Below are 27,776 nucleotides of genomic sequence, written 5' to 3'. Positions count from 1 at the left end.
TGTTAAATTTGTATCTAAATATTTTATGCTTTTTTACTCTATTAAAATTCCTATTTTATTGTCTGCTAGTAGTATATAAAAATACATATACATATATGCTTTATCATATATATTATATATAATATATGTAAATATAATATTTAAATATTAAAATATAAATATATTTAATATATAAAAATATTTTTTTCTCTTTGTCATAACTTGGTATCATTGCTCAGTACCCTTATTGGTTCCAGTAGTTGTTATGTATTCCTTAAGGTTGTCTGTAAATAATCATGTTATCTGTGAATAGAGACAGTTTTGCTTCTTCATTTCCAAACTAAATGCCTTCCCTTTCTTTTTCTTGCCCTATTAAAGTAACTAGGATTTCCACTATAGTATTGAATAGAACTGGTGAGAATGTGTCAGAGCTGATAGAAGAACAGTAAAATAAATCTCAGTTAAAAGAATTAAATTAGAAAGAGTTTATTATTTCATTCTTATTCAATTCTCAGTTAAGAAGCATAACTGGCTCTATTTACTCTCTTCTATATATCTAGATCTTTTCTGAGAGAGAGAGCACAGGAGCAATGGTGGGGAGAGGCAGAGGGAGAGAGAATCTTAAGCAGGCTACATGCTCAGTGTGGAGACTGTCAAAGGGCTTGATCATGACATGAGCCAAAATCAAGAGCCAGATGCTTAACTGACTGAACCACCCAGTCCACGCCTATATCTAAACTTTTAAAAAACAAACTTAGCCTATATATTCAAGTAGACATTTTGAATCTTGGGGAACTATGGAAGATTATAAAGGTCATTTTGTGGTATAGCTTACTGAATGAATCTCTTATGCGTAGATATTTATAATTTTCAATATTTTGCAGTCACAACTAATACAGTGGATAAACTTGTGTGTGTTTTCTCAGAATGTTGTAGGTATATCTCAGGGTCAGTTCCTAGAAGTTCATGTGCTAGGTTGAAGGGTAAATGAAAGTGTAGTTGTGTAGAGAATGCTAAATTCCACCAGCATGTGTAAGAGTGCCAGTTTCCCCATAGCCTCACCAATAGAGTATATATTATGTTTTGAAGTTTTGCCAACCTGGTGGGTGAAAAAGTATATTTCAATGTATTTTTAATGAATTTCTTTACTTATGAGGGAAGTTAAACATCTTTTTACATTTTTAAAGATCATTTAATATTTCTTTTTGAATATCATTTACTCATCTCTTTTCTCCATTTTCTAAAGAAATTTTGGTCTTTTGTTTCCTCAGTTATTTCAGGCTTTTTATGTATTAGGGATGTTAGTTCCTTATGAAATAAGTTTTGATATTTTCTCTCAGTTTGTCATTTGCCTTTTCTTATGTCTTTTGTTGTGCAAAAGTTTGTAATTTTTATGTAGTAAGGTTTGTCAATCTTGTTGCATTTGACTCTTGGGTATTAGAAAGCTTTTCCTCCAAGGACGCCTGGGTGGCTCAGTTGGCTAAGCATCCGATTTGGGCTCAGGTCATGATCTCAGGGTCATGAGATCAAGCTTCACGCTAGGCTCCACACCCAATGTTCTCTCTCTCCCTCTCCCTCTTTCCCTCCTCCCACTCCTTTAAAAAAAAGAAAGGAAGGAAGAAAGGAAGGAGCTTTCCCTTCAGACTATAGAATCTAATTGGGCGAATAAGGATTCACTTATGATTTCTTCTAATACATACATAGTTCCATGTTTTCATTTAGATCTCTGATTCATTGGATTTTATTATTATATATGGTATGAGAAATTGGATCTAATCTTCTCCTTTTTCAGTGATTATCCAGTTGCCCACCCCCCCCCACCAATTTTATTTACAAGACTGTCTTTGCCCCAGTGATTTGAGGTACCACCTTTATCATATGTTAAAGTTCCATATGTATGTGGGTCTGTTTTGGGGCTTCCTGTTCTATTTTGTTCTTTATTTATGTATCAGTACCACACACTATTAAATATACAGGCTTTTGTAGGATGTATTAGTATCCCTCAGTCCCCTGACATGGCTTTGTTTTCATTGTTTCCCTAGCTATCCTTAACGTGTTTATTTTTCCTTATGAATTTTAGTATTGTCTAGCTTCATGAAAAATCTCATTGGCATCTCTATTTGGATCACATTGAATTTATAAGTTAACTTAGGGGAGAAGAGACATTTTTTTTTAAAATTTATTCATGAGAGACAGAGAGAGAGAGAGAGAGAGACACAGGCAGAGGGAGAATCAGGCTCCATGCAGGGAGCCCGACATGAGACTTGATCCTGGGTCCCCAGGATCAGGCCCTGGGCTGAAGGCGGCGCTAAACCACTGAGCCACCCGGGCTTCCTGAGAAGAGACATCTTAGATGATGTTGAGACATCTTATCCAAGAACAAGGGTTATCTTTTCATTTGTTCAAGTCTACTGTTGTGCCTTTTAAGAATCTTTTATAGTATTTTTGTTAGTTTTAAATGCTTTTAAAATGCTTTTCGTATTTTATCTTGTTTGTTGTTGCTGTTAAAAATGATTGTATCCATTATATCTTCTAACTAGTTATGCTTATACATGCTCCCTTTGTATAGTGCAAGATCTCTTCCAGTCTCAGAAGATACAGTGTCTCCCTCTAAAAGGGGCAGATTTCTGTGCAGCAGTAGAAGATATAGCTAGTGCTTTCCCTAGAGCAAAAAGCAAGCATGCTCACTGTCCAGGATAATAAAGATGTTTCCCTTCAGCACAAAGGTCTGGCATGCTTACTACCCTCTGTAAAATATTTGAGTTCCACACCTCGGGGTTCTTCTGTAATTAGAGCTACTGTGGCCCTTTACACACTGCCCTCTGCGAATTGGGGCTGAGGAACCTGGCCTCAATATGCTGATATTCTATCCACTGCTTTTGCTGTATTTAATTGTCTTTCATCTCTGATCCAGGAGTCTTGTGTTCTCTCTACCAGCAATCCATGAAATTGTGGCAGACTAACTTGTTAGCTTGTGGGTAGGGGAAAATCTCACACTGCTCACGTCTTGATGCTGGTCTTCAGAGTTGTGGTAAAATTTTCCTAGAAACCATTTTGTGAAGTAGTTCCTTGGTAATTTTCAATTTCTTCTAAGGAGATTGTGTATGCTTTTTAAAAAGAATTAATTTTTTTATTTGAGAGTGAGAAAGCATGAGCAAGCAAGGGGAAGGGGCAAAGAGGGAGAAAGAGAATCTCAAGTATGGAGCACGACGTGGGGCTTGATCTCAATGACCCTGAGATCATGACGTGAGCCCACATCAAGAGCCCGACTGAGCCACCCAGATGCCCCTCTGTTTATGCTTTTAATCTTTACTCTTTACTTTAAAGATTTTATGTGCTTACTGGCTTGGAACAAAGGGTTGGGGTCTCTTGGATGAATTTCATTTTTACATGTTTTTTTTTTTTTTTTTAACCTATCTTTCATGAAGGGCCATTATTGCCATTCCAGGTAACGACGGCACCGCCTTAGCTCCAACAGTAAGAGGGAAAGTATACCTGGTAGCTGAAGGTGTAAAGATGAACGTCCTGTCTGTGTTTGTTTTTCCACAGGTGGTGGTTGTACAGGCAATCAGTGCTCTCTGTCAGAAATACCCTCGAAAGCACAGCGTCATGATGACCTTCCTCTCCAACATGCTCCGAGATGATGTAGGTAGACATGTTTTCATCATAGGAAGTTGCCCTCTTAAATATTTACAATTCCCATGAAACACCATACATTGTGTTTAAAACAGTTTTATCATCTCGGCATGCCCCCAAAATGGTATGCTTAATTCTGGTTGCCATCTTATCGTTACTAAATGTGCTATTGTTTTAGTTTTCCCACTTGGAGAAAAAACACTTTTGTTTCTTTCAGAAGGGAAAGGAAATGAAATTTGAATATTAGAAGCTTGAGCCTGGGAGTAGAAGCATTTCTCCAAAAAGCGTCCTCAGAATGAATGGCAGTTTTCTCTTTTGCCAGGGAGGCTTTGAATATAAGCGGGCCATTGTGGACTGCATAATCAGCATTGTGGAAGAGAACCCTGAGGGTAAAGAAGCAGGTCTAGCCCACCTTTGTGAATTCATTGAGGACTGTGAACACACTGTTCTGGCTACTAAGATTCTACACTTGTTGGGCAAAGAGGGCCCCAGAACACCTGTCCCCTCCAAGTATATCCGCTTTATTTTTAATAGGGTCGTACTGGAGAATGAGGCTGTCAGAGCTGGTGAGTCATTGGAACACTGATACTGATGTAACTGTTAATCTTTTGAATGCTTATTAACTCAAGGGGGTGGTGATAGGAAATTGGAAAATGAAGTTGCAAGGTCTATTTGACGGCAGGATCTTGGAGCATACTTAGGCCAGACGCACAGCTCTTTGTACTCCCATTTCCATCCTGATTTCCACCTTTTGTTAGAGATGAATAACCCTTGACTTTCAGTATAATGGGAATACGCTGATGGCATCATGCATTTTTTTCAGAGTTACAGCCATCAGTATGAAAATCTAGGAATTGTTGTGTATTTTTAAGTGACTTTTTATCAGGTCTTAGGAAATTTTTTTCACTTCCTTCTCCCTCTCTAATCTTTCCTTCCCCTTAGCCCACAAACAGGTGAAAATCTCTCCTATGAAAAATATAAATGTTCCTCTGATGCGTTCTTACTAGCTACTGGCTTAGACATCTCCCCCTGCCACCCCGTGGGGTAAACTTGTAGCTTTACAGGCTGCCTCCATGAATTTATTCTTCATTTTTTCAACTCACTATAATCTAGCTCTCTCCTTAAAAACCCTCTGAAGTTATTTGTAAACATGACTTATAAGCTAGTTGGAAAATCAAGTCAGTCCCCGACGTTCTTAATTTTGTTCACCTCTCCAGTGGACTTCTGACTAAACTCATCTTGAAACTCTCTCTCTGCTTGGTATCCACAACAGCCCACTTCTTCCATCTCTCCCCGGGGTTATTTCAAGAGCCTTTCATTCCTTAAAATACTCGTTTTTCTGGGGGGTCTGTCTTACCAACACACGCTGTCTTTTTGGGGGTCGCTTTCTGAGCTCCCCCAGTGTGCTGTGACCCTGCAGTCCTGTGTCTCTTTCCTGACCTGGTATGTCCACTGCCAAAGGCACTTCAAGTTCAACCCAAACTCAAATCTTCACCTTTACCATCCCCTCAGCTATGAAGACAGAAACTTCTGCACTTCTAGAACTCCCATCCGCCCTCTGATAAAATTCTTTCAACCCTACCTCCTTAATATTCCTCCACTGTCTTTTGTCTCTGTTTTCACAAGTGCTGCTCTAGGCTCTCCCCCACTTCAGATGCCTGACTGGTCGGACTGCGTGTCGTCCCCCAGGTGTCTGGTCTGTTCTCTGCACTCGGCCACCACAGTGGTGTCTGCCTATAGAATCTGCTTACAGATTGGCCATAGTGCAGTCTGCGACAAACACACAAATTTATCCCATATTTAATGTCCACTCAGAATTTTGAGGTTGACCCGTACCTGTTTTGTTTGCCCCCCTGCCCTCCAGCGCAGAGCCTCTGCTTTAGCCTCGCTCGGCTACATCCCTTCCAGTATTGTACATACTTCCTTGGGCCAAGGGCCTTGGACTCATTCTCTGTGCTGGTAATGGTCCTTTCCTGCCTTTTCCTCTTGGCTAATGCTACTTTGCCTTCAAGTTTTAGCGCAGTGGCAGGCATCAATTCCTTGTCTGACTGCTCTATCAATTCTGATTTAAGTTCCTTTCTTTGTTCCCGCATAGCATCCTGTATGTCATCCTACCAGGACTTACTCTGCTACATTGTCATTATCTCTTTACTTACCTGTCTTCTCTATTAGAGTACAACTCCTTGAGGTCAGGAATTGTGTCTTTTCTCTTTCTACCCCCAACACCTAGCACAATTCCTGGCCCAAGTTAGGCAGGCCAGTGAATCTTTACTGAGTGAAGTGAATTTAATAGTAGCATTTCTTTTTATGCTTGGGCTGGTTGGTTGAGTTCAAGCTGGGTTATATCACTGGTATAATAAGGGCTTGTGATCAGAGTGGAGGAGAACTCATAAAAAGTAGACGTGATTCTTTTTCCTCAGTGCATGGAGAATTTCCCTATTCATAGCTCCCTTGAGCCTATAGATTTCTAATTATGCTCACAAGGATCAAAGAAATAAAATCAAGAAACGCACAAAGTAAGAAAGTTTATTCCCGCTGAACATGTGGGAGCTTCTCTCATTTTTTTTTTTGAATGATTATTGCTTAACTCTCAGAAACCAATATAGTATTTATGTTGTTTTATTCTATGCTTCATTATAGCTGCTGTGAGTGCTTTGGCTAAATTTGGGGCTCAAAATGAGAATCTTCTCCCAAGCATCCTTGTACTCTTACAAAGGTAAGTAAAAGAATGTCTTTTTTTTTTTTTTTTTTTTTTTTTTTTAAGAACACCCTACGGCTGAATAGAGAATTTCTCATATTAAATGCTCTGTGAGGCCCAAGAGTGGAACTGATGGAGTAGGTCAGGGGCAAATGGCACTTCTGTCACCTATCTAGTAATTTTGCATATGCTGTGTATGCGTGATCTTGACTGAATTTCTGTTGTGTAAGTTTGAGGAAGTAACTTAAATGCCTGTGCCTCAATTTACATAATAGGGGCCAACTTCAAAGTGATTCACTGTGGAGAGTTGAAAAATCAGCTTTTCATGGTTTCCATGACTCCCTATTTGATGAGGAAAAGACCTACTTTAGCAAATACTGTGTGATTACATCTTGTAATTGAAGCAGAAAAATTATAAGCCAAAGGCTGCTGGCTTAAATAAAACAAATTGCCATTTGAGTAGTAACAATGACTGGATTCTGAATAATTGTTAGTATCCTTGGAAAGCAGAATATTTCCATCTCTCAGTTATAGAGAAGTCTAAGTCTTCACCAGGGTCACGTGGTTGCATTTTCAAGACTAGACTCTAGACCGCTCTCACATTGTATACTTCCTCGTTATTTGAAAGCCTGCTCAAGTAGTGCCTCTTTGATTTGGAACGACCCTATTTTATTTACCGATTTAGAACAGTCTCCCAAATTTACAGAGATTGTAGGATCCACTGGGGGCCATTGTGGAGCTCTTTTATAAAGGGTAGTACCATACGGCCTGAACTGTGCCCATTAGGTATGGTGGTAGAGAAAGCTATCGGAAGTTTTGGGTGTGCTGTGATGGGCGTCTTTTGTGTCCTCTGGACAGGTGTATGATGGATACTGACGATGAGGTTCGGGACAGAGCTACTTTCTATCTGAATGTGCTGCAGCAGAGGCAGATGGCACTGAATGCTACATATATCTTCAATGGTCAGTGGGAGCCAAGAACGGGACAAATAACACCCTTGTTCCCTGTTCCCGAGGGCTGCTTTGGAAGCATTGTCTTATGATTTGCATATGAGCCGAATGCTTTAGGCGGAATGCTTGTTTTTTGTCTTCAAATGCACTGCCATTTCTAGAGGAACCTAAAGTATCTAGAGGCCCAGAGAGTATTGCTTGTTCCTGGTTCTTCTTGAGCTCCTTTTTGGTTGGGTTTACCTTTTTTCTTTCTGTTATGATTATTCCCACACAGCTAAGTTGCTTTCTTTTCCAGAAGGTGCTTCTAATTTGTTGGATTTTTTTTTTTTTTTTTTTTTAGGCTCTGCTCCCCTGCTTCCTTAGGCAAAATTATGAGGCAGTTTTATAAAACAGCCTTATTTTTAATTATTTTGGTTCTAAAGTGTATGGTTGTACTTTTCTCTTTCTTCAGGAAGCTTAGGTAAATATTATAAATCTGGGCCCATCTGGATCCTGGCAAGAAGTTATTTATAATGCTGAGATTTCTGTTCTGTAGGCCTCACCGTCTCTGTGCCAGGGATGGAGAAGGCCCTACACCAGTACACACTGGAGCCTTCGGAAAAGCCCTTTGACATGAAATCGATTCCTCTCGCTATGGCTCCTGTCTTTGAACAGAAAGCAGGTAATTGATTAAGCAGAATGCTTAATTGTTAGCTTTTCTATTTGTGAGTAGTTTTACACCAAATATGCTATTAGCATATTTGCTCAAATACTTCGTTTGTCACTCCTGAATCTTATGGAACTAAGATGGATGTGTATTTTTTTTAATTAGGGTTTCAAAAAGTTTTTTCCTGGGGCACTTGGGTGGCTCAGTCAGTTGAGCATCCAGACTCTTGGTTTTGGCTCAGGTCATGATCTCAGGGTCAGGAGATCAGCCCCACCTTGGCTCTGAGCTCAGTGGGGAGTCTGCTTGAAAGATTCCTTCTGCCCCTCGCCTACACCTGCGTGAGTGCATGCACTCTTTCTCTCTCAAATAAATAAATCTTTTTTTAAAAATAAAGTTTTCCCCTGGTTTTTACATAGAATATGAACATGACTCAAATTTAGGGCTTTTTTCTTTCTTTTTTTTTTTTTTTTTAATTTTTATTTATTTGTGATAGTCACAGAGAGAGAGAGAGAATGAGGCAGAGACACAGGCAGAGGGAGGAGCAGGCTCCATGCACCGGGAGCGCGACGTGGGATTCGATCCCGGGTCTCCAGGATCGCGCCCTGGGCCAAAGGCAGGCGCCAAACCGCTGCGCCACCCAGGGATCCCAGGGCTTTTTTCTTTTTTAAAAAGATTTTATTTATTCATGAAAGACACAGAGAGAGGCAGAGACACAGGGAGAGGGAGAAGCAGGCTCCCTGTGGGGAGCCTGACTTGGGACTTGATCCCAGGACCTCCAGATCATGAACTGGGCTAAAGGCTCAACCACTGAGCCTCTTAGGCATCCTATGTTTTTTCCCTCCTTCTTTCAATGTTAAGTGTTAATAGCATTTGATGTTAGTGGTCACTGTGTGTCTCTGAGCAGAGATTATGGTATTACCTCCTGTTTTTATTTTCTGAAATAAAATTATTTCAAAGTCTAGTTAATTTTGCTATTAGAGGTTTGTGTTTTTGGGAGGGTTGAGGGTGCAGCAATAGCAGTTGGAGGTTTGTTGTGAAAGAATGTATGAGACAGGATCATTAAAATATTCCCAAGGAATATGTAACTTTAAAACTCAACAACAAAAAAAGAAAGAAAGAAAAAGAGTTTAGTGGCTCAAATTGAGTATGAAAGACCTCCTGCTAACCTTCAAAATTTTCAATTTTTCTGTTGATATTATACAAGTAATTTTTCCTGTTTGAATCATGAGATTTGTTTTATAAATTTTTCCTCCTTTTAAGAGTAATTTTTTTGGGTACATCGTGGTCCATTTAAAGCAAATTCTGTATTTTTAGGGCCACTTTATAATTTCACAAAAAAACATTGACTAAATACATTTTAATTTGGGCATCTTTCTAAAAAAGGTGACAACCTACTGGTATGATTTGGGAATAGCTCTTTACATATCTGCTGGAAGTTTCTGCCCTCATTTCTTTCTGTCTCCATTTTTAGCTTGATAGTGGGAGGGAAGCTCACTTGATTGCTCATATCTGTCTTTGTAGAAATCACACTTGTGGCCACTAAGCCAGAGAAGGTGGCTCCTTCCAGGCAAGACATTTTCCAAGGTATGATGATTTGATGGATAGAAGTAATAGTCTTGCATCCTAGACATTGTAAATATAATGCAGTCCACTACTTTTATTCAATGTGATTAATTCTCAGTACAGGAAATCTTTGTATGACTGAATATTTATTGGTAATAGGTGGCAGTTGCTGGGGCTACCTGGAGTCCACAGGACTTTTCAATTTCCAACTGCTAACCTACTAACTGGGAATACTGCCCTAACTCTTTATCTTGGTTAACAGGGAACTCAGATTCTTACAAAATTAGGGATTTAGTTTTTTTTTTTTCCTCCTTGTAATAATTTAGTATAAACTGTCTTAAAAGATTATTTCACTGAAGTTTGGGGACATATTGGCTGAGCCTTCAACTGTTAGTAAGGCAGTGGAAACTTAAAACCTCTTAGGCACTCAGAGTAATGTCTCTTCCTCTCTCATGCTACTTTCTTCCACCTTTTCTTTTTTTCTCAAAAGAACAATTGGCTGCCATTCCCGAGTTTATGGATCTAGGACCCTTGTTCAAGTCTTCTGAGCCCGTTCAACTTACAGAAGCAGAAACAGAATATTTTGTTCGTTGCATCAAGCACATGTTTACCAATCACATTGTGTTCCAGGTAAGAGAAGTGCCACCACTGGCTCCTCTCGTGGCTCCATGTGCTCAGAGCCGAGTATTGATTCCCCTTCCATTTATTACTGAGAAGTAACTTGTCCTTATTTCTGGGTTTTCTCCTAACTCCATAGCTATAGAAATGCCTTCATATGATGGTTAAAATTTAAGTGGACATGAAACCGAAATGTCTGAATATAATGTATTATAAAAATAATCATCATTTAAAATCAGGATAAATTAAGCGAGTTGTTCCAAGAACTTGGATTTCAATTTGATTTTTAGCTATCAGACTTCTACCATCTTGTTTGGTGGAGCTCAATATCAGGAGGAGAAGAAACTGATGAATAATATAAACAAAAAGAGCTCAAGGCCACTGCTGTTTCCTCAAGAAAAATCTGAGGAGTGGACTGGCAGGACAGTTTAGAGAGAGAAGGGCTAGCAAGTTCCAGAGTAGAGTCATGGGTCATGGGTGGGAGGAACAACATGCTGGAAAAACATCTTAACCTTCATAATGTTTCTGTTTGCTGACTTTTCAGTTTGACTGTACCAATACTCTTAACGACCAGCTACTGGAGAAGGTGACTGTGCAGGTGGAGCCATCAGATTCCTATGAAGTGCTCTGTTGCATCCCAGCCCCCAGCCTCTCTTACAATCAACCAGGCATATGTTACACTCTCGTGCGCCTGCCTGATGATGACTCGACAGCAGGTACTCACAGGAGGGAACAGACGGGAGTAAAGATGCGTTACAACTTAAGCTCTTAAATGTCTGGGTGAATGTTGGGGGTTCAAGAATATAGTTCTTTTCCAGAATTAAATGTAATGATAATGATGGTATATTTATATTTATAAAATTAACTGGTGCTGCAGAAATATTAATTTTATAACTAAGTCTCCGAGTAATATTTGCTGGACGTTTAATCTTAAAGACTGAATATATAAAGTGGTAGCTCAAAAAAGAACTCCAGCTTTCTGCTGGAACAGAGTAATCATTAAAATGAGGGCTCATGTACCTGATGTCTCCTGTGAAGGATCATGGCCTCCTTCTCCCTGATGTTTGTTTCTGGGGCATCCTAAGGACTTTGTATTTAGTAGGTCCATGGCATTTTAAAATAATTGTTTCTGAGGATCCCGTAGCAGAAGGCAGGGGTCTGACAGTAGGTCTCGTCCTAATGAGTGGCTTAGTCAACTTCTGTGTATCCACATTTGGGAAGGGCATTGTAATTCTCTCCATGACCTAAAAGTAGTCTTGAGAGAGAGGTGGGGAGGCCTGTGAAGAAGGCCCAACTGCTAGGGCCAATAGTGTCTACAGTTTTGGGTTTGAAGTCTTGTGAATGTCAAGTATTTATGGTACTTGATTTTTTTTCCCCATTTTCCCACCTGAATTCTTCTCTTGCCACATTCACTCCTCATCTCAACACTGTTATCCAGTTTTTACAGAAATAAGCACACATACTGCATTTATGTTTTGAACAATTTTTATTCCTAGTACAGGAAAAAACAATTTTTACTGCTAGTACACAAAAGAACAATTTTTACTACTGGTACACGAAAAAACAATTTTTACTACTGGTACAGGAAAAAACAGAAGTTAACAAAATTCACAAATACCGGCGAAGGAAGTTACAGAGTTACAAGAAATCGTAAAAGTACTAGTAAATAGTTATCCCTGGTCATCATTCAGTTCTGTCTGGGGCTTAACCTACCTTCTCTTAGCCCCTCTACCAACTCCCTTTTTAGATGTTGATTCTGGGAGCCACTGCCCAATCTCATCTGTGTTGGACGATAGACCAGGCTACTCACTCTAGCACGAGGTAGATTCAAGTTGGCACCATTGCTGGGTCGGAATCCCAGGTGGTTCCCTCTGGCCCTCGGCGGACCTGCACTTCTCTTCTTCAGCCACTCTGGATCCATAACCCCCTGGGTAGGAAGGCACTTTCCTAACTGGCCTCCAATAGTTCTCCTTCAAGCATTAGGCCATCATCAGACTTTGACTTTTAATCACCTCCTTTATCCCTTTATGAAGTTTCTTTATCTCCATCCCCATTTGGCTTCATTTTCTCACCTGGTCTGTTTCCCTCTGGTTACATTGGTCTAAAGTATGTCCACCAGCCACTAAAGAAGCTGGCTGCACTCGTAAGTAAAGCTAGTTTATTTACTCTTGTGTCCAAACTGGTAGCTGGGCCCAGTCTTAACACAGTCCTGTGGCTTTGGCCATCATCCTGGGAAACTGCATTTCTCTCTCTCTCTCTCTCTCTCTCTCTCTTTTTTTTTTTTTTTTTGCCTATAGCTACCTCTTTTTTTTTTTTTCAAAATTCCTCCCTTTACTGTACTTCTAAGGTTTCTGTTTTTTTAAGGGATGCCATTACTTTGCAACTTAATTTTAAAGGGAAGTAAGATGCTGAACTCCCTGAAGAATCCAGCTCTTCCCAACTGAGAATACTAGCTCCTCCCATTTCCCCAGGTTCACTTAGATAATTGATAACTCAGGTGCCTCACACCCCAGGGAGTGGTCTTAACAGAATACAAGAAATACAAGTTTTACAATATCAAAATACAGGAAACAACAATATCGAAATTACAGAAATTACATAGTACAGGAGAAAACAACCACAACAATAAGAGAAAACATTTCTACCAAGAGAAGTATATAGGGAAGGTTTTCTCACCCCTCTTTTCTAAGGAGTTAATTTATTTTTAAAACAGATCTTACAAATTAGCCCAGAGGTTTCAACCTTTGGTCTGCTGGCTATGGACTCTTTTGCTTGATGGTTTGTTAGTATTTTGTTTACAAAAATTTGGCACTTGGGGAATTTTCTTTGTTTCCTGTTAAACTTTTCAAAGGGTTTGCTAATCTGCTGTGTTAAACTCTTGCTTAGAGTTAAAAATTCTTGTCCTTCTATCTTGGAGAAAAGAAATGGAATTTTGTCTCAACACTCGGACCTTTAAAACTTAATTGTTAGTAGTCAATTTAGATTGGATCCATCATAGATACCTGCTTAAAACCAAACTCCTTTCTATTCTTTAGTCTTGGTTAGAAATTCTCACATTTTTAATCTATGGCCAATTCAAAGTCTTTGCTGTGCAAAGAACAGAAGTGAAATACCAGGGCATAGACGGTAATAAGTCTTCATACCACCCCCCACCCCTGCCCCCTGCATTTTCCCCACTGAAAATACTATGAATTTTTTCAATCACCTGAAGATCTACACATCACTTCTACTAATTTCAAAAAGTATATTTTCTATACAATCACAAAAAAAAAGTTACACAGACTGTAATTTCTATCAACTTGAAAACTGTATAGCATAATAGAAAGACAGAGATAGATAGATTTGGGAGATAGATTGGGATCTGGATTTTGACTCTGCTACATATGGACTGGGTAACTTAGACAGATTATTAGATCTCTGTAAACCTTTTATGATTGTTGTAACAATGAAATGAAATTAAATAAGATGATTAGCATGGTGCCAGACACATAGTAAATACTCAATAAATAGAAGTTGTTATTGCTTCAGTTCTGGAAGTATCCACCTTCTCCCTTCTCCCTTTATCCTCTTTAAAATCAAGTCTTCCACAGTTCACAGGACCCCCCCCCCTTCAATCTCCAGAGAGTTCCCATGATTATCCTGATCTTTGCTATATCTTTAAACTTTCTCTCTCCCCCTTACTTTATATGTGTACAAAAAATCTAAACCCCATCTGACAAAACTGACCTGAACCCCACATCCAGATGGTCCTGTAAGTCCTTCCCTCAGATCACAGACAGTGATGTGTAGAAAGAGTCATCAGTGCCACAGCTTAGTCCTACTGGTCTCCTGTCCTCCAGCAGTTCCTCCTTCAGGCCAACGTGTTTAGAAAAGCCTTCAAGGTAGCATGCGTTCTAAGCGTCCTTTCCTATCCAGCAGCTTGCTTTCCTCTGGGGACTAATGCTGCAGGCAGGGCACAGCTATCGCGTGTGACAATCTGTAGACCTTGCCACTCGCTGGCCCCTGAGGGTGCCCCCTGTTGGACTTCTGTCCTACTGCCTCTTCAGAATCCCATGACTCCTCAACGGTCGTACTCATGGGCTGTCAGGCCTAGGACATCGCATCTCTGAGCTCAGACCACTGCAGCCCATCTAAATATAAACTCACTCAAAAAGCCTCCATCAGCAAATATCCATCCTGAGATCCAGTTTAACAGTACAGGTGTCAGAACCTGTCACGGGGGACACTGGTGACATTTCCTGACACTCTGCTGCCACTTCCTTGACCTCTGCCCTCGCTTAAGCTACTGTAGGATTCCCATGGGCTCCGAATCCTTCCGCTCCCCCCTTACTTTCAGCCTGTCTTCCCACCCTATTTACGTGTTCCCTAGTCACACCATCATCAAGGTACAGATCTTTATTGCTGCCTCTCTTAAATGCTGACATCTCTCCAGAAGGCAACATAAATGTGGCATATCCCCTCATTTCCTCTTTTCCCTTCTTTTGGCCTTAGGAAAAAAAAACCTCTGCTTGTGAACAGCGCTCAGCCTTGGTTCCGCTTGCGAACTTCGTCCTTAACCTACTCTCATCACTCAGAATTCCTCTCATGACTTAGATGCATCTTCATCTTTGAACACCTAAAGCGGCTTCAGGCTTCACTTCACAGATTGACCAGATAACCATTTATTCTCCTGAACCCACCCACTTCACTGGGATTATCTGAGTTTGTAGGCAGCCGCCTATTTTCCTACAACAACTTATTTTTATAAATTTCTCTCATTTTCCTTTATCCCATTAACTATAATCAAATTAAAAGGCAGTGCTGTGCATCATAACCTTTAGTACGTGGCACAATAATTCAGAGAGTTATTTAACAAGTATACTGTCAGCCTAATTCCAATTTCATTTTAACCACTTCGCTTTTAGTTTTTCCTCTGCTCATTTCCATTGGAAAAACAGTAAATATATAGTGTGGTGCCGTCTGTAGCAGGCATCCTTACCAGTGCTCGGTGCTGGGCTCACCAAGTCCACCTGACTGCGCTGCACCACCTGCGCCTTAGACCCAGCTGTCTCGTAGTACGCATTGTCTGTGGTCCCGTGAAACAGTGCTTACCCTCGGATGCAACCGCACCCACGCCTTCCTGTACTCACTAGCATGCACCCATCATCTGGCCTCAATACCACACCCGCCTTTCCTCTTGCCCCCATCAGAGCTGCTGATTCCCTGGGTGGGGAGTTCGTGGGCACTGCTTCATTCTCCATGATGACCCTTTACCGAGCACGAGCCCCTGAAGTGCCCATGGGTTCACTGCTCCTCCACGCTGCCTATCCCTCTCTTGTCCCATCCACTCCCCCAAGTGTCCCGTCTGCTCACATCCCTCCACCACCTTCTCATGGCCGCCCCAGACTCCGCTGTCTCTCCTTTACACTGTGTGCAGAATCACTGAGCTCAGAGACAGACTCTGGGCTCTAGCCTCAGCATCCTATCTGGCTTCACTACTGCCTGCGGGCCCTGTGGACGATTTGCAGCTCTTTCCCTTGACACCTGCTCCCTACCAGGCTTGCCCTCCTGGTCCATGACCAGCTTCTTCACCCCACTGTGCTGTGCTGGATCCATCGGTGGCTCAAATCATGGCTAAACCCTCTGCCATCTTGGAGGAGGTCACTCTCTGGGCTTTTCTCTGACCTTTCCTCTTGTCACCGTCCCTGGAGTGACAGGGTTGTCACCAGCATTGTAAATGGGCCACCACCTCTCCAATCTCCTCCTCTGCTGGCCTCCTCCTTGTCTCCCACGTGCCTCACTGGCTCTGCATGAGCTGTCCTGCATGAGCTTCCTCAGGGCTGGTCCCCACTTGGGGAGCACAGCCCCTGGTCCCTCCACGTCCGCGCCCTCCCCGGGACTCTCTGCCACCCTCACACAGGCGACCCCGATCCTGTCAACAGGCCTCCTGGCCCCGCTGTGAGCACCACCCCTGCCCTTCCTCACTGTGCTCCCCTGGGACCCCCTGTCCCATCCACGTCCTCTGCCCGCTGCAGCCCGGGCCCCACCCGCTTGGCTTCTCTGCTGCATTCGGGGCAAAGCACCCGTCCTGACACCCGAGGCCCTGTCACTCCTTCAGCTGCTCTGTGAGCCGCCCCGCTGGACTCAGAGGTCGTGCCTCGCCCCCTCCTCCATCCCTCACCCGCTGCTCAGCCTGGCTCAGGGGCCTCTGCCTCACACGTGCCCCCTGAGCCCGCAAGCTCCGGCCCACGCTCCCATCCCCCTGCACCCCGCTGCGCTCCCGTCCCCCGGGGCCCCACGGATGCCCCCCCCAGAACCTGGCACGTGTCCACGCAGACCCCTTGGGTGCACTCCCTCTGACAGTGCCCCCGAGTCTCCCTGCTGGTGCCTCTCAGCAGGCGCCTGCCCCCTCTGCCCGCCCTGATGGGGACTCCCAGCCCCCCGCCCCCCACATCCCACCAGAGGCCTTCTTGGCTACATCCACTTGCTCGCTGTCTGTCTGGGCCCGGGTCCTCCTCCCCCACATCTGAGAGCCTGACCCTGGTGCCCACCCCGTGCCCATCCAGTCCCCACCCCGGCTCAGGGGCTCACTGCTCACCCTTTGCCTGTCTGCCCGCCCTCTGCTCGGTCCCTTCCACCCAGTGATTCTCACCCGAGGACCCATGACCCCCAAGACCGCCTACCAGCAACATCGTCTGGGTGTTTTTGGGTTTGTTCTTGGACTGAGCAGAGCACTGCTCCCCCTCAGATGTTCTGATAGGCCTGCCTTGGGGGCCATGCCCACAGCCCCCCTCGGGTGGAAACCACCCCCCCATCCTCGGGAAGGATCACTGCTGTGGAAGCCCACCCCGACCCCTGGGCCCAACGCTCCCCCGTGCACCTCCGGCCTTCTACTTCCATCACACTTCTTCCTCAAACATTCCAACATGACCCCACTGACACTGACCCGGCTCTGTCCTCTTGGAACCACCACATTCCATCCCATAATTACTCTTTGATACGCAACATACCCAAACCCCGTGTGCACTAGGGCTTTGTTCTTGTCATGGCCCCCCAGTGCTAACATCCCCAGGTCATTGTCTCTTTCCCTAGATTACCCCTTTGGATATGTCAGTGATTCCATCACTCTGCAGAGCCTTTCCCGTCGTGTCCCTCTGTGGCTCCTGCCAAGTGTACCTTTCCTTCCACCTGTCAGGCAGCTAGTCTGCGGTGTCCTCTGCAGGTGGATTCACTGGTCTTTCCCATCCTCTCTCCGGTCTGCTCATCACCCTCAACCCTGGACGTGTAATCAGTCCACAAGGTCACTTTTAAAAGGTGCCTTCTCTGCGCCTGGAGCTTGGCCCTTGTCTCCCCACACTGGTCGCCACATACACCCATTGGTCCTAAGGATTAGGACCTCCCTTCCAACCCCATCAAACCCACTTACTGTCACCAACCCCACCCCCCCGGATCCGTAGTAAAGAGCCTGGCTGAAAAGTTCTACGCCTGCCACCACATTCAGGGCCGCAGGAGCAGCCCTGCGACCACCTCTGTGTCCTCCCTCCTTGCCCACACCTTGGCTCGGGCTGCCACTCGCTGGCCCACCTCTCTGAACTTCCCTCTGGGGGCCAGAAGGCATTCTTGGCCACCTCCCTCTTCCCTGCTCCCCTCTTGGTGTCCCGCCTGGCTCCCTCCACCATGCTGCCCTCTCCTTCCGCCCCTGGGTGCCCCCCCTCACGCTGCCCACCTCCCGTCACCCTGCACCGGGGACCCTCTGGACACTCCTCCCTGCCACCTTTCCACGGGCTGCGCGACTTCCCTTTCCTCTCAGCCCAGGGACGGCACCCTGCCTCTTCTCCGGGACCCACGCACCTCACGGCTCCCCAGAGCCTGTCCTGTAGTCCATGGGGTCATCCCTTCGCCATTGGGATGTGCTCCCGCCCAGGACCTGCTCTCAGCTCACACTCTTTCCATCCCCTGCACAGGCCATGTTCTCTGTGTGGCCACCTGCTGTCCCTCATCTGGTCCTTCCTGCGGCTCTGGACACTGCCCCCTCCCCGGAGGCTCCCTATTCCCCAGCCTCACCCACCTCACCTTCCTCCTTCCTCTCCTCCTTTCAGTTAAGCCCTTGCCCACGGGAGCAGCAGGCCTGCACATTGAACTCGTCCTCCTTCCCTCACCGCCCCTGCTTCCATTCTTTCTGTGCAGGCCCTCCGTTGCACCCCCGTGCATTCCCCTGGCCCTGTGCCCCCCACTGACCTGTCCAGATCCCCCTTTGTCCTCCATCCCTCTTGGCCATCAGCTGATCTGAGCCCATCCTCTTGCTCTCCATCCTGGGAAGCCTTGTCACCTGTGTTGTCCAGCGGATGAAGCCTCTGTAGCCAGGGTCCCCAGACCTGAGCGTCCCGCCCCTTGCTCCCCCTCTGTGCCCCGTGCTGCCTACGTCATCCTCTTGGACTAAACCTATGGCATTCTGAGCCCTCCTCCCTCTGTGGCCACCTTCTTCCTCACCACTGTGCTGTCCAGAATCCATCTACTGTCCCATTCACCGCTAGGCACTCTACCTTCTCAGGTCTGCCATTTGGGAGAAAGTCGATACTTTTCTAGGCTTCTCTATGACCTAGACTCACCCTGCTATGATACCTCTAGCGATTAGACAGGTAGCCACCTCTTCCTCCTCTCCCTCTGGCCCCCTTCCACTCTCCCACCTTCTTCAGACTCCTAGGTGATTTCTGGCCTGTGCTTTTCCTCATGCATCAGCATCATCACACTCGGGCCTATTTTGGGGGTCAAGTTCCTGGTCCCTCCACGTCTGCACCCTCCCCGGGGCTCTCTGCCACCTTCGCACAGGCGACCCCGATCCTGTCAACAGGCCTCCTGGCCCCCCTGCGAGCACCACCTCTGCCCTTCCTCACTGTGCTCCCCTGGGACCCCCTGTCCCATCCACGTCCTCTGCCCGCTGCAGCCCGGGCCCCACCCGCTTGGCTTCTCTGTTGCATTCGGGGCAAAGCACCCGTCCTGACACTCGAGCCCCTGTGGCTCCTTCAGCTGCTCTGTGAGCCGCCCCGCTGGACTCGAAGGTCGTGCCTCGCCCCCTCCTCCATCCCTCACCCGCTGCTCAGCCTGGCTCAGGGGCCTCTGCCTCACACGTGCCCCCTGAGCCCGCAAGCTCCGGCCCACGCTCCCATCCCCCTGCACCCCGCTGCGCTCCCGACCCCGGGGCCCCACGGATGCCCCCCCCAGAACCTGGCACGTGTCCACGCAGACCCCTTGGGTGCACTCCCTCTGACAGTGCCCCCGAGTCTCCCTGCTGGTGCCTCTCAGCAGGCGCCTGCCCCCTCTGCCCGCCCTGATGGGGACTCCCAGCCCCCCGCCCCCCACATCCCACCAGAGGCCTTCTTGGCTACATCCACTTGCTCGCTGTCTGTCTGGGCCCGGGTCCTCCTCCCCCACGTCTGAGAGCCTGACCCTGGTGCCCACCCCGTGCCCATCCAGTCCCCACCCCGGCTCAGGGGCTCACTGCTCACCCTTTGCCTGTCTGCCCGCCCTCTGCTCGGCCCCTGCCACCCAGTGATTCTCACCCGAGGACCCATGACCCCCAAGACCGCCTACCAGCAACATCGTCCGGGTGTGTTTTTGGGTTTGTTCTTGGACTGAGCAGAGCACTGCTCCCCCTCAGATGTTCTGATAGGCCTGCCTTGGGGGCCATGCCCACAGCCCCCCTCGGGTGGAAACCACCCCCCCCATCCTCGGGAAGGATCACTGCCGTGGGAGCCCACCCCGACCCCTGGGCCGCACGCTCCCCCGTGCGCCTCCGGCCTCCAGCAGCATCACTGACACTGTTCCTCCAGTTTCCCCATGTCCCCTACTCTGACGTTGACCCGGCTCTGTCCTCTTGGAACCACCACATTCTTTCCCTGTCACTCCGACACCAATGTGTCCCAAACCCCACGTGCACTAGCACATCGTTTTCTTCACACCCGCCCCCCCCGACCCCACTCCATACCCCCCCAAATCCCCCCCCCCCGGTGATGACACAAGGCACTGTGACAGTATCTCTGGCCTGTTACTGGTATTCGTGCTTGTCACTGTCTCCCTCCCTACGTCACCCCTTCTGATTTCAGACCCATGACACTGTCCCCTGCAGAGCCCTGCTCCTGTGGCCCTCACGTCCCCCAGTGACTCCTGCCAAGCCCACCTTCCCTTCCACCTTTCCTGCAGCTACTGTCCCTTGTCCCCTCTGGGTGGATTCGCTGATCTTTTCTGCCATCCGCTTAGCCTATAGTCAACATCCTCAACCCTAAACGTGTAAGCAGCCCACAAGCTTAGTTTAAAAAGATGGTTTTGTCAGTACATAGAGCTTGGCTCGTGTCTCCCAACCCCCACCCCCATGCCCACTGATCCCAACCCTCCCCTCCCATAAACCCATGTCACACCCCAACCCAAACACTGTCCCCCACCCCATGCCCCCCCACCTCATCCCTCCCCACCCGGGTACCCCTGACCCCCTATTCCCCACCCACCCTAACCCTTCCCTCCCGCCCCCATTCCCCTCCCACCCCAACCCCACCTCCCACCCTGACCCCGCCGGATCCATAGTAGAGCCTGGCCAAAAATTATCCCCTTGCTGCAGCATTTAAGACTATAGGAGCAGCCAGTGCTAGCCAGCCCTTCCCTCCCCGATTTCCTCATGCCTCTGCTCCCACTGGGGGCCCCGACACTGAGAACTTCCTTCTGATTGGCACCACTGGGACTTGCCTGGATTCCTGCCTGCTCTTCCCTCTTCACCTTACTCGCCCCCCCCCAGTTTGGGGTCTTCCCACCTCCCTTCCACCACACTCCACTCCATCCTCCCCAGTGCCACCCCTCACACTGCCCACCTCCTGTCACCCTGCACCGGGGACCCTCTGGACACTCCTCCCTGCCACCTTTCCACGGGCTTCGCAGTTTCCCTTTCCTCTCAGCCCAGGGACGGCACCCTGCCTCTTCTCCAGGACCCACGCGCCTCACGGCTCCCCAGAGCCTGTCCTGTAGTCCATGGGGTCATCCCTTCGCCATTGGGATGTGCTCCCGCCCAGGACCTGCTCTCAGCTCACACTCTTTCCATCCCCTGCACAGGCCATGTTCTCTGTGTGGCCACCTGCTGTCCCTCATCTGGTCCTTACAGTGGCTCTGGACACTGCCCCCCCCCCCCCCGAGGCTCCCTATTCCCCAGCCTCAGCCACCTCACCTTCCTCCTTCCTCTCTTCCTTTCAGTCAAACCCTTGCCCACGGGACTTCACCCCAAGTCTTCCCCTTCCTCTTCCTTCCCTTGACTGGTGCATCCATCTCTCCTTCATCAGCCCCGAATACCCACCCCTGCCAGGTCTGCCTCCATCCCCCTCTCCTCGCTGACATGGCACAGATCTCCTCTGCCCTCTTGGTCATGCTCCTCTCACAGCACCCATCTGCAGACTTAAGACCCTCCTCTCACCCTCATCCCACTGCTCCTCACCTGGTCTCTTGTCTACCCGATCCAACCTCATGGGAAGGAGCCCCCAAGCCCCTGTCCCTGCCCTCTGCGCCTTCAGCACCCTCACGTCTTCCTAGTGTAACCCTGTGGTGCCCGCGCTGCTGAAGTCCCCAGTCCCCCTCTGGTTCCCTCACGGTGCCCCTGCCTCCCCTAAACCTCCATCCTTCAGCCCCACGGCCCCACATTACAGAGGAAAGCACCACACATTTGGTTAGTAAAGCAAAATGTTCCCTCACCCTTGGTTCCCAGCCACTCCCCCCATGTCTAAGCAGATTTGCTACCCACATTCTGGACTCCATCCCCCTGAGGTGACAGCCATGGCTTCTGCACGGGGCCTATGTCCCCTTCCTGCTGCCGTCCATCCCGGTGACTCCTTTCCCCGCTGGGCTCCCGAGGGCCCTGGAGTATTCGGATGCGGAACTCTGGTGTGACAGCCCTGCTCGGCCCAGCTCTGCTCCTGCCCTGGCCTTCGTACCGCACCTGCCACCCCTCTTGGCCTTCAGAGACCTGCTGACGTCCCAGGTTGGGAGCCCCTCAGGCTGCGTTCCCCTTTCCACGGTGCCCCTCATACATTCATGATTTTCTCCCCGCTGGTTGCTCTGTTTTCCCATTAAGTTCCCTGACCCGACTCTCATCTGACGGACCGCCTTCCGTGGCTGCCTGAGACTCCACAGTCTTCCTTGCACCCCGCTGCCTGCAGACTGACTTGGCTCGGCACTTCCTCCACATTTGGTTCTGCTCTTGTCTTCCAGAAACCTCTTCATCTTCCCCTCCCCCTTCCCCACTACACGCCCATCATGATTTCCTAGCCTTTCCTCAATATCTCCTTCTTTTTGGACTAGCCTTCTTGCTCCTCCTTGCTGTCCCCTTCATCCCCAACATGCTGTATTAAATCCATCTCTTGTCCCAATTCGCCCAAAGCCCCCTACCTTTTCAGGTCTGCCACTTTGAGCTCCTCTCTGAACTTTCATTGTCTTACCATGCCTTTGCTGCCAGGGTTGTCTCCTGCATTTTCAGTGGGCCACCACCTGTATCACCTCATCTCCTGGCCTCCTGTGTCTCTCGGGTTCCATGCTTGTCTTACCTGTGTTGTGCTCTTCTTCCTGCACGAGCTTCCTCAGGGCTGGTCCCCACTCGGGGCGCACAGCCCCTGGTCCCTCCACGTCTGCGCCCTCCCCAGGGCTCTCTGCCACCCTCACATAGGCAACCCCAATCCTGTCAACAGGCCTCCTGGCCCCCCCTGCGAGCACCACCCCTGCCCTTCCTCACTGTGCTCCCCTGGGACCCCCTGTCCCATCCACGTCCTCTGCCTGCTGCAGCCCGGGCCCCACCCGCTTGGCTTCTCTGCTGCATTCGGGGCAAAGCACCCGTCCTGACACTCGAGCCCCTGTGGCTCCTTCAGCTGCTCTGTGAGCCGCCCCGCTGGACTCGGAGGTCGTGCCTCGCCCCCTCCTCCATCCCTCACCCGCTGCTCAGCCTGGCTCAGGGGCCTCTGCCTCACACGTGCCCCCTGAGCCCGCAAGCTCCGGCCCACGCTCCCATCCCCCTGCACCCCGCTGCGCTCCCGTCCCCCGGGGCCCCACGGATGCCCCCCCCAGAACCTGGCACGTGTCCACGCAGACCCCTTGGGTGCACTCCCTCTGACAGTGCCCCCGAGTCTCCCTGCTGGTGCCTCTCAGCAGGCGCTTGCCCCCTCTACCTGCCCTCCTGTCCTGACAACCCCTGCCAACACCAAGCCCGACACCCCTGTACTCGGTGTCCATCCACAAGGCCATGGGTCCTGCCTGCACCCCTCCTCCTGTCGCCCTGCCTCCCTGGTAGGCGTCTCCCTCGACATGCTCTCTTCACTGTGGCCTCTTGTCCTGTCCCCCCTGCCATGGCTGTGGAAGGTGCTCTCTGCTCCTGTCCCTGAAACTCAACTACCTTTGTCTGCCACTCCCACGTCAGCCTTGCTGCTCGTGTGCTCAGTGGGTGGACTCCGCATTGCTGGTGAATCCAGCACAGCCTCCACCATCCCAGGTGCCCTGTGGGCTGCACCCACTTGCTGCCCATCTGCCTCGTCTTGAGCCCTTGTCTCCTAGCCTCAGTTCTGCTGCCTCCACTTCTGCTGGTGGGACCTCATCTGCCCACACTTCGCCTCTGCCCATCTCCCCACTCTGCACCTTCGCCCAGCAGTCCTTCCCCAGGACCCCACGGAGCCTGTCCCAGCAGCAGCAGCTCAGGTTTTGGTCTTTAGGTACCTGCTTGCTCATGGTCGGTACTGCGCAGAGCCCCACTCCCCCTCCAGTCTTTTCTTGGGCTTCCATTGTGTTCCCACAGGCCCCTTGGGGGCAGCCCACCCCTCCATCCCAGGGAGGGGTCCTTGCGGTGGGAGCCCAGCCCGCCTCCTGGGCTGCCACTCCCCTTGTGGGCCTCAAGCCCCCTATGGTTTGCCAGCAGTACTTTTCCTCAAGTCCCAGCACTGCCCACACCCACACCCGTGTGCCAGCTGCGCCCTGACCCCCAGCTGCTTCTAGCACTGTTCTTTCCTCACCCCTCCACACACTCCTCCTTCCTCCAACACTTAATGACTCTCAGTCCTGTGGTCCAGATCCGGTCCTTCTCCGTGCTTGCCACTCTCCCTTTTCCTGGGGGACCTACTGAGGAATGGTCCCACCGCATAGCTTTGTTCTTCTGGTGCTCCCTGCCCTTTCTGTTGACTGCTGACCAGACCTTTCTCTCCACCCATCCTCTTGTGTCCTTTCTGGGTGGCTTCACTGGTCTCCCCCTGCTCTCCCAGCCTGTAGTCATCACCCACAACACAGCACGTGACATCAGCCCACTGCTCCATCAGATGACATGGGTTTCACAGTGCCTGGAGGTTGGCTCCTGTCCCCTCCCTCCCCCTCCGCCACCAATGCCCACTTTGCCCTCCCATCCAACCTCATCACACCTACCCACACCCAGACCTGCCTGAACCCTGCCCCTGCCTCCCACACTGTCAGAATCAGTAGTAAAGAGCCCGCCAAAAAGTTCTACCCTTGCCACAATATTCAAGGCCACAGGAAAAGCCACCTCTCTTCTTCCGCTGTCCCTCCGTTAGTGTCCAGCCTTCCTCCCATTTGCCACACTTTACTCTTCATCCTCTCCTCAGTGCCTCCCCTCACCTTGTCTGTCTCTGGGAGGGACACTCCCAGTTAATTGCAACAAGACCCCATTCTGACGTCCTTCTTGCCACCTTTTCTCATGGGACACTTTTCTTCCTCTCCTTCTCAGCCCACCTCTTCTCTAGGACCCATGCATCTCATCTCCAAGATCCTTAATTCCGGTCATGTAGTTGCACCGGATCATCCCTTCTTCATCGGGGAGTGCTCCTCCATGACCTGCTCTCACAGCTCACACTCTTTCCATCATCTTGACAGGCCACATCCTCTCCCGAAACCATCTGTTGTCTCTCATCCTGTCCTTCCACTGGCTCTGGCCACTCTCTTTCCCTAGCGTCACCCCATCTCCCTTCCTTCCTCCTCTTTCAGTCAAGCCCTTGTCCACAGGACTTCACACCAGGCCTGCCACTTCCTTCTGCTCTTCCTCCCCTTGCGCTCACTGCTTCCATTTCTTCTCCATCAGGTCCCCTGATGTGTCCCAGCCCCCTGCCCTTGTACTCTCTCTTTACTTTGACGTGGGCTGGACCTCCCTCTGCCTACTTCCCTCTTGGCCGTGTTCCTCACAATACACACATGCAGGGTTTAAGGCCCTCCTCTCCCTCTCCATCCCATTCTGCCTCAACCCTTCTGTTGTCCACTCAATCACAGCTCCTGAACAAAAGCTCCCTAGGTCCCCACTATCCAGACCCTTACCGTCTCCCTCTGTGTACCTCTGCTGCCTACATTATCGTCTTGGACTAGACCTAGGATACCCACTGGTTTTGAGTTCCCTGTTCTTCCCAGTTCCCGACGTGGAGTCTCTGTGCATCATGCTAGACCTCCACCCTTGCCAGCCTCACAGGATTGTCAGAAGCAAGGATTCAGTAACTGGTGTGAAATCTCACCTCCGCCTTGGTTCCCACCTACTACTCTGCCATTTCTAAGCATATTTGCTACTCACAAAACATTTTATTCAGGTGAATCCCTTCCAAAGTCCCTGAGATTACCTGCCATGCTTTCTGTGCAGGGTCTGTCATAATGTGCAAAAATGCCATGTCTCCTGTTTTACCCCATTTTGGCTCTTTCCCCACCTCTGCCGAAGGCTTCAAACACCCAGTCTGGGGTGGCTTGATTCAGCTCTGCTTCTACCATCTGGCCTCAGTGCAGCACATGCCAGCCCTCTAGCCCCCTGAGATCTGTGACATCCCCGGATTGGGAGCTCTCCAGGCTGCCTTCCCCATCCACGGTGCCCCTTCTACCAACCCTGAGTACCTTGTACATTGGTGAGGTTCCTTCTCTCTGCTCTTCTGTGCTGTCCCTTTCTCTTCCCATTGGCTCTTCTGACCCAACTCATATCCGCAAAATTGCTTTCTCATGAATGTCCACAACTACTGTGTGTATCAACACTGGGCTGGTACTGAACCTTGCTTGGCCCACTCTTGTCTTCGAGAGACACTCTCGGTCATCTTCAATATCTTGTCCTACTTCCTCTACTACCTGCCACTCATGGAAAAGACTTAACAGTCTTTTCCTTGACATATGCTCCCTCCCTAACCTGCCTCCTATTCTTTTTCATCCCTAATAGGCTGCACTCAATCCATCTGATATCCCAATTCACCCCTAAGCAACCAGCCCTTTTGGGTACACCATTTTGAAGACAGTGGTTGCTTATCTGGACTTCTCTCTGACCTTTCATCATCTCCTATGCCCTTCACTAACCTAGAGGCCACTACCTCTACCACCTCATCCTCCTCCTGCCTCCTCCAACCTGTTTTGAGTTCTTACTTGCCTGACCTGCACTGTATTCTTTCTTCTGCACAGGCTTCTTCATGTCCTTGGTCCATCAAGGTAGGCAAGTTCCTAGATTGCCCACACCTCCCTCCTTTGGCTCTTTGACCTTCATTTCTCTTGAAGTACATCCCAGTATCCTCTGAACAAGCTTCACATGCCCTGGCTACCAGGATTCCTCACCTGCCCTCCCTCACTGTGCTCGCCTGGGACCCCCTGTCCCATCAACATCCTCCGCCCGCTGTAGCCTGGGCCCCACCCGCTTGGCTTCTCTGCTGCATTGGGGCAAAGCACCCGTCCTGACACCCGAGGCCCTGTCACTCCTTCAGCTGCTCTGTGAGCTGCCCCGCTGGACTCGGAGGTCATGCCTCGCCCCCTCCTCCATCCCTCACCCGCTGCTCAGCCTGGCTCATGGGCCTCTGCCTCACACGTGCCCCTTGAGCCCGCACGCTCCGGCCCACGCTCCCATCCCCGTGCACCCCGCTACGCTCCTGTCCCCTGGGGCCCTGCGGATGCCCCCCCACCCCCAGAACCTGGCACGTGTCCACGCAGACCCCTTGGGTGCACTCCCTCTGACAGTGCCCCTGAGTCTCCCTGCTGGTGCCTCTCAGTAGGCGCCTGCCCCCTCTGCCTGCCCTGATGGGGACTCCCAGCCCCCCGCCCCCCACATCCCACCAGAGGCCTTCTTGGCTACATCCACTTGCTCGCTGTCTGTCTGGGCCCGGGTCCTCCTCCCCCACGTCTGAGAGCCTGACCCTGGTGCCCACCCCGTCCCCACCCCAGCTCAGGGGCTCACTGCTCACCCTTTGCCTGTCTGCCCGCCCTCTGCTCAGCCCCTGCCACCCAGTGATTCTCACCCAAGGACCCATGACCCCCAAGACCGCCTACCAGCAACATCGTCCGGGTGTGTTTTTGGGTTTGTTCTTGGACTGAGCAGAGCACTGCTCCCTCTCAGATGTTCTAATAGGCCTGCCTTGGAGGCCGTGCCCACAGCCCCCCTCGGGTGAAAACCACCACCACCCAACCTAGGAAAGTGTCACCACTATGGAAGTCCTGACTTCCAGAGCTGAAGTCTCTTCTTGTGCACCTGTAGGCTTCCATTGTTTGCCATGGAATCTTCTCCCTCAAATCCCAGCACTGTCCCCACTTAGTAGCCTGTCAGTAGTCTTCTTGGAACCACCGTGTTATATTCCCTTCTATATTTACTGGTTGACGTGTGACATGCCCCAGTGCCCGTGTGTATCACAAGCATTGTTCTCACAGCTCCTGCCACACTCTTCTTGTTCCTCCACCATTTACGATCTCA

At 49.2% G+C, this 27,776-nt stretch overlaps 1 protein-coding gene across 2 annotated transcripts in view; it reads left to right on the top strand.

The window, feature by feature from the left end:
- The window catches only part of COPG2 (COPI coat complex subunit gamma 2), a 114,950-nt gene that overhangs the window by 62,406 nt on the left and 24,768 nt on the right, over positions 1–27,776 (top strand). For both annotated transcript variants that reach the window (XM_072784582.1, XM_072784583.1), the window contains 8 exons: positions 3,529–3,624; positions 3,938–4,181; positions 6,256–6,331; positions 7,172–7,275; positions 7,799–7,924; positions 9,431–9,493; positions 9,963–10,102; positions 10,635–10,806. In XM_072784582.1, the coding sequence (XP_072640683.1) occupies positions 3,529–3,624; positions 3,938–4,181; positions 6,256–6,331; positions 7,172–7,275; positions 7,799–7,924; positions 9,431–9,493; positions 9,963–10,102; positions 10,635–10,806 (1,021 nt within the window). The remainder of the gene's footprint in view (positions 1–3,528; positions 3,625–3,937; positions 4,182–6,255; positions 6,332–7,171; positions 7,276–7,798; positions 7,925–9,430; positions 9,494–9,962; positions 10,103–10,634; positions 10,807–27,776) is intronic.

Source organism: Canis lupus, chromosome 18 (genome assembly GCF_048164855.1).
Source record: "Canis lupus baileyi chromosome 18, mCanLup2.hap1, whole genome shotgun sequence".
NCBI classification, from domain to species: domain Eukaryota; kingdom Metazoa; phylum Chordata; class Mammalia; order Carnivora; family Canidae; genus Canis; species Canis lupus.
Note: the sequence above shows the minus strand (reverse complement) of the source record. Positions and strands in the feature narration are given on the sequence as shown.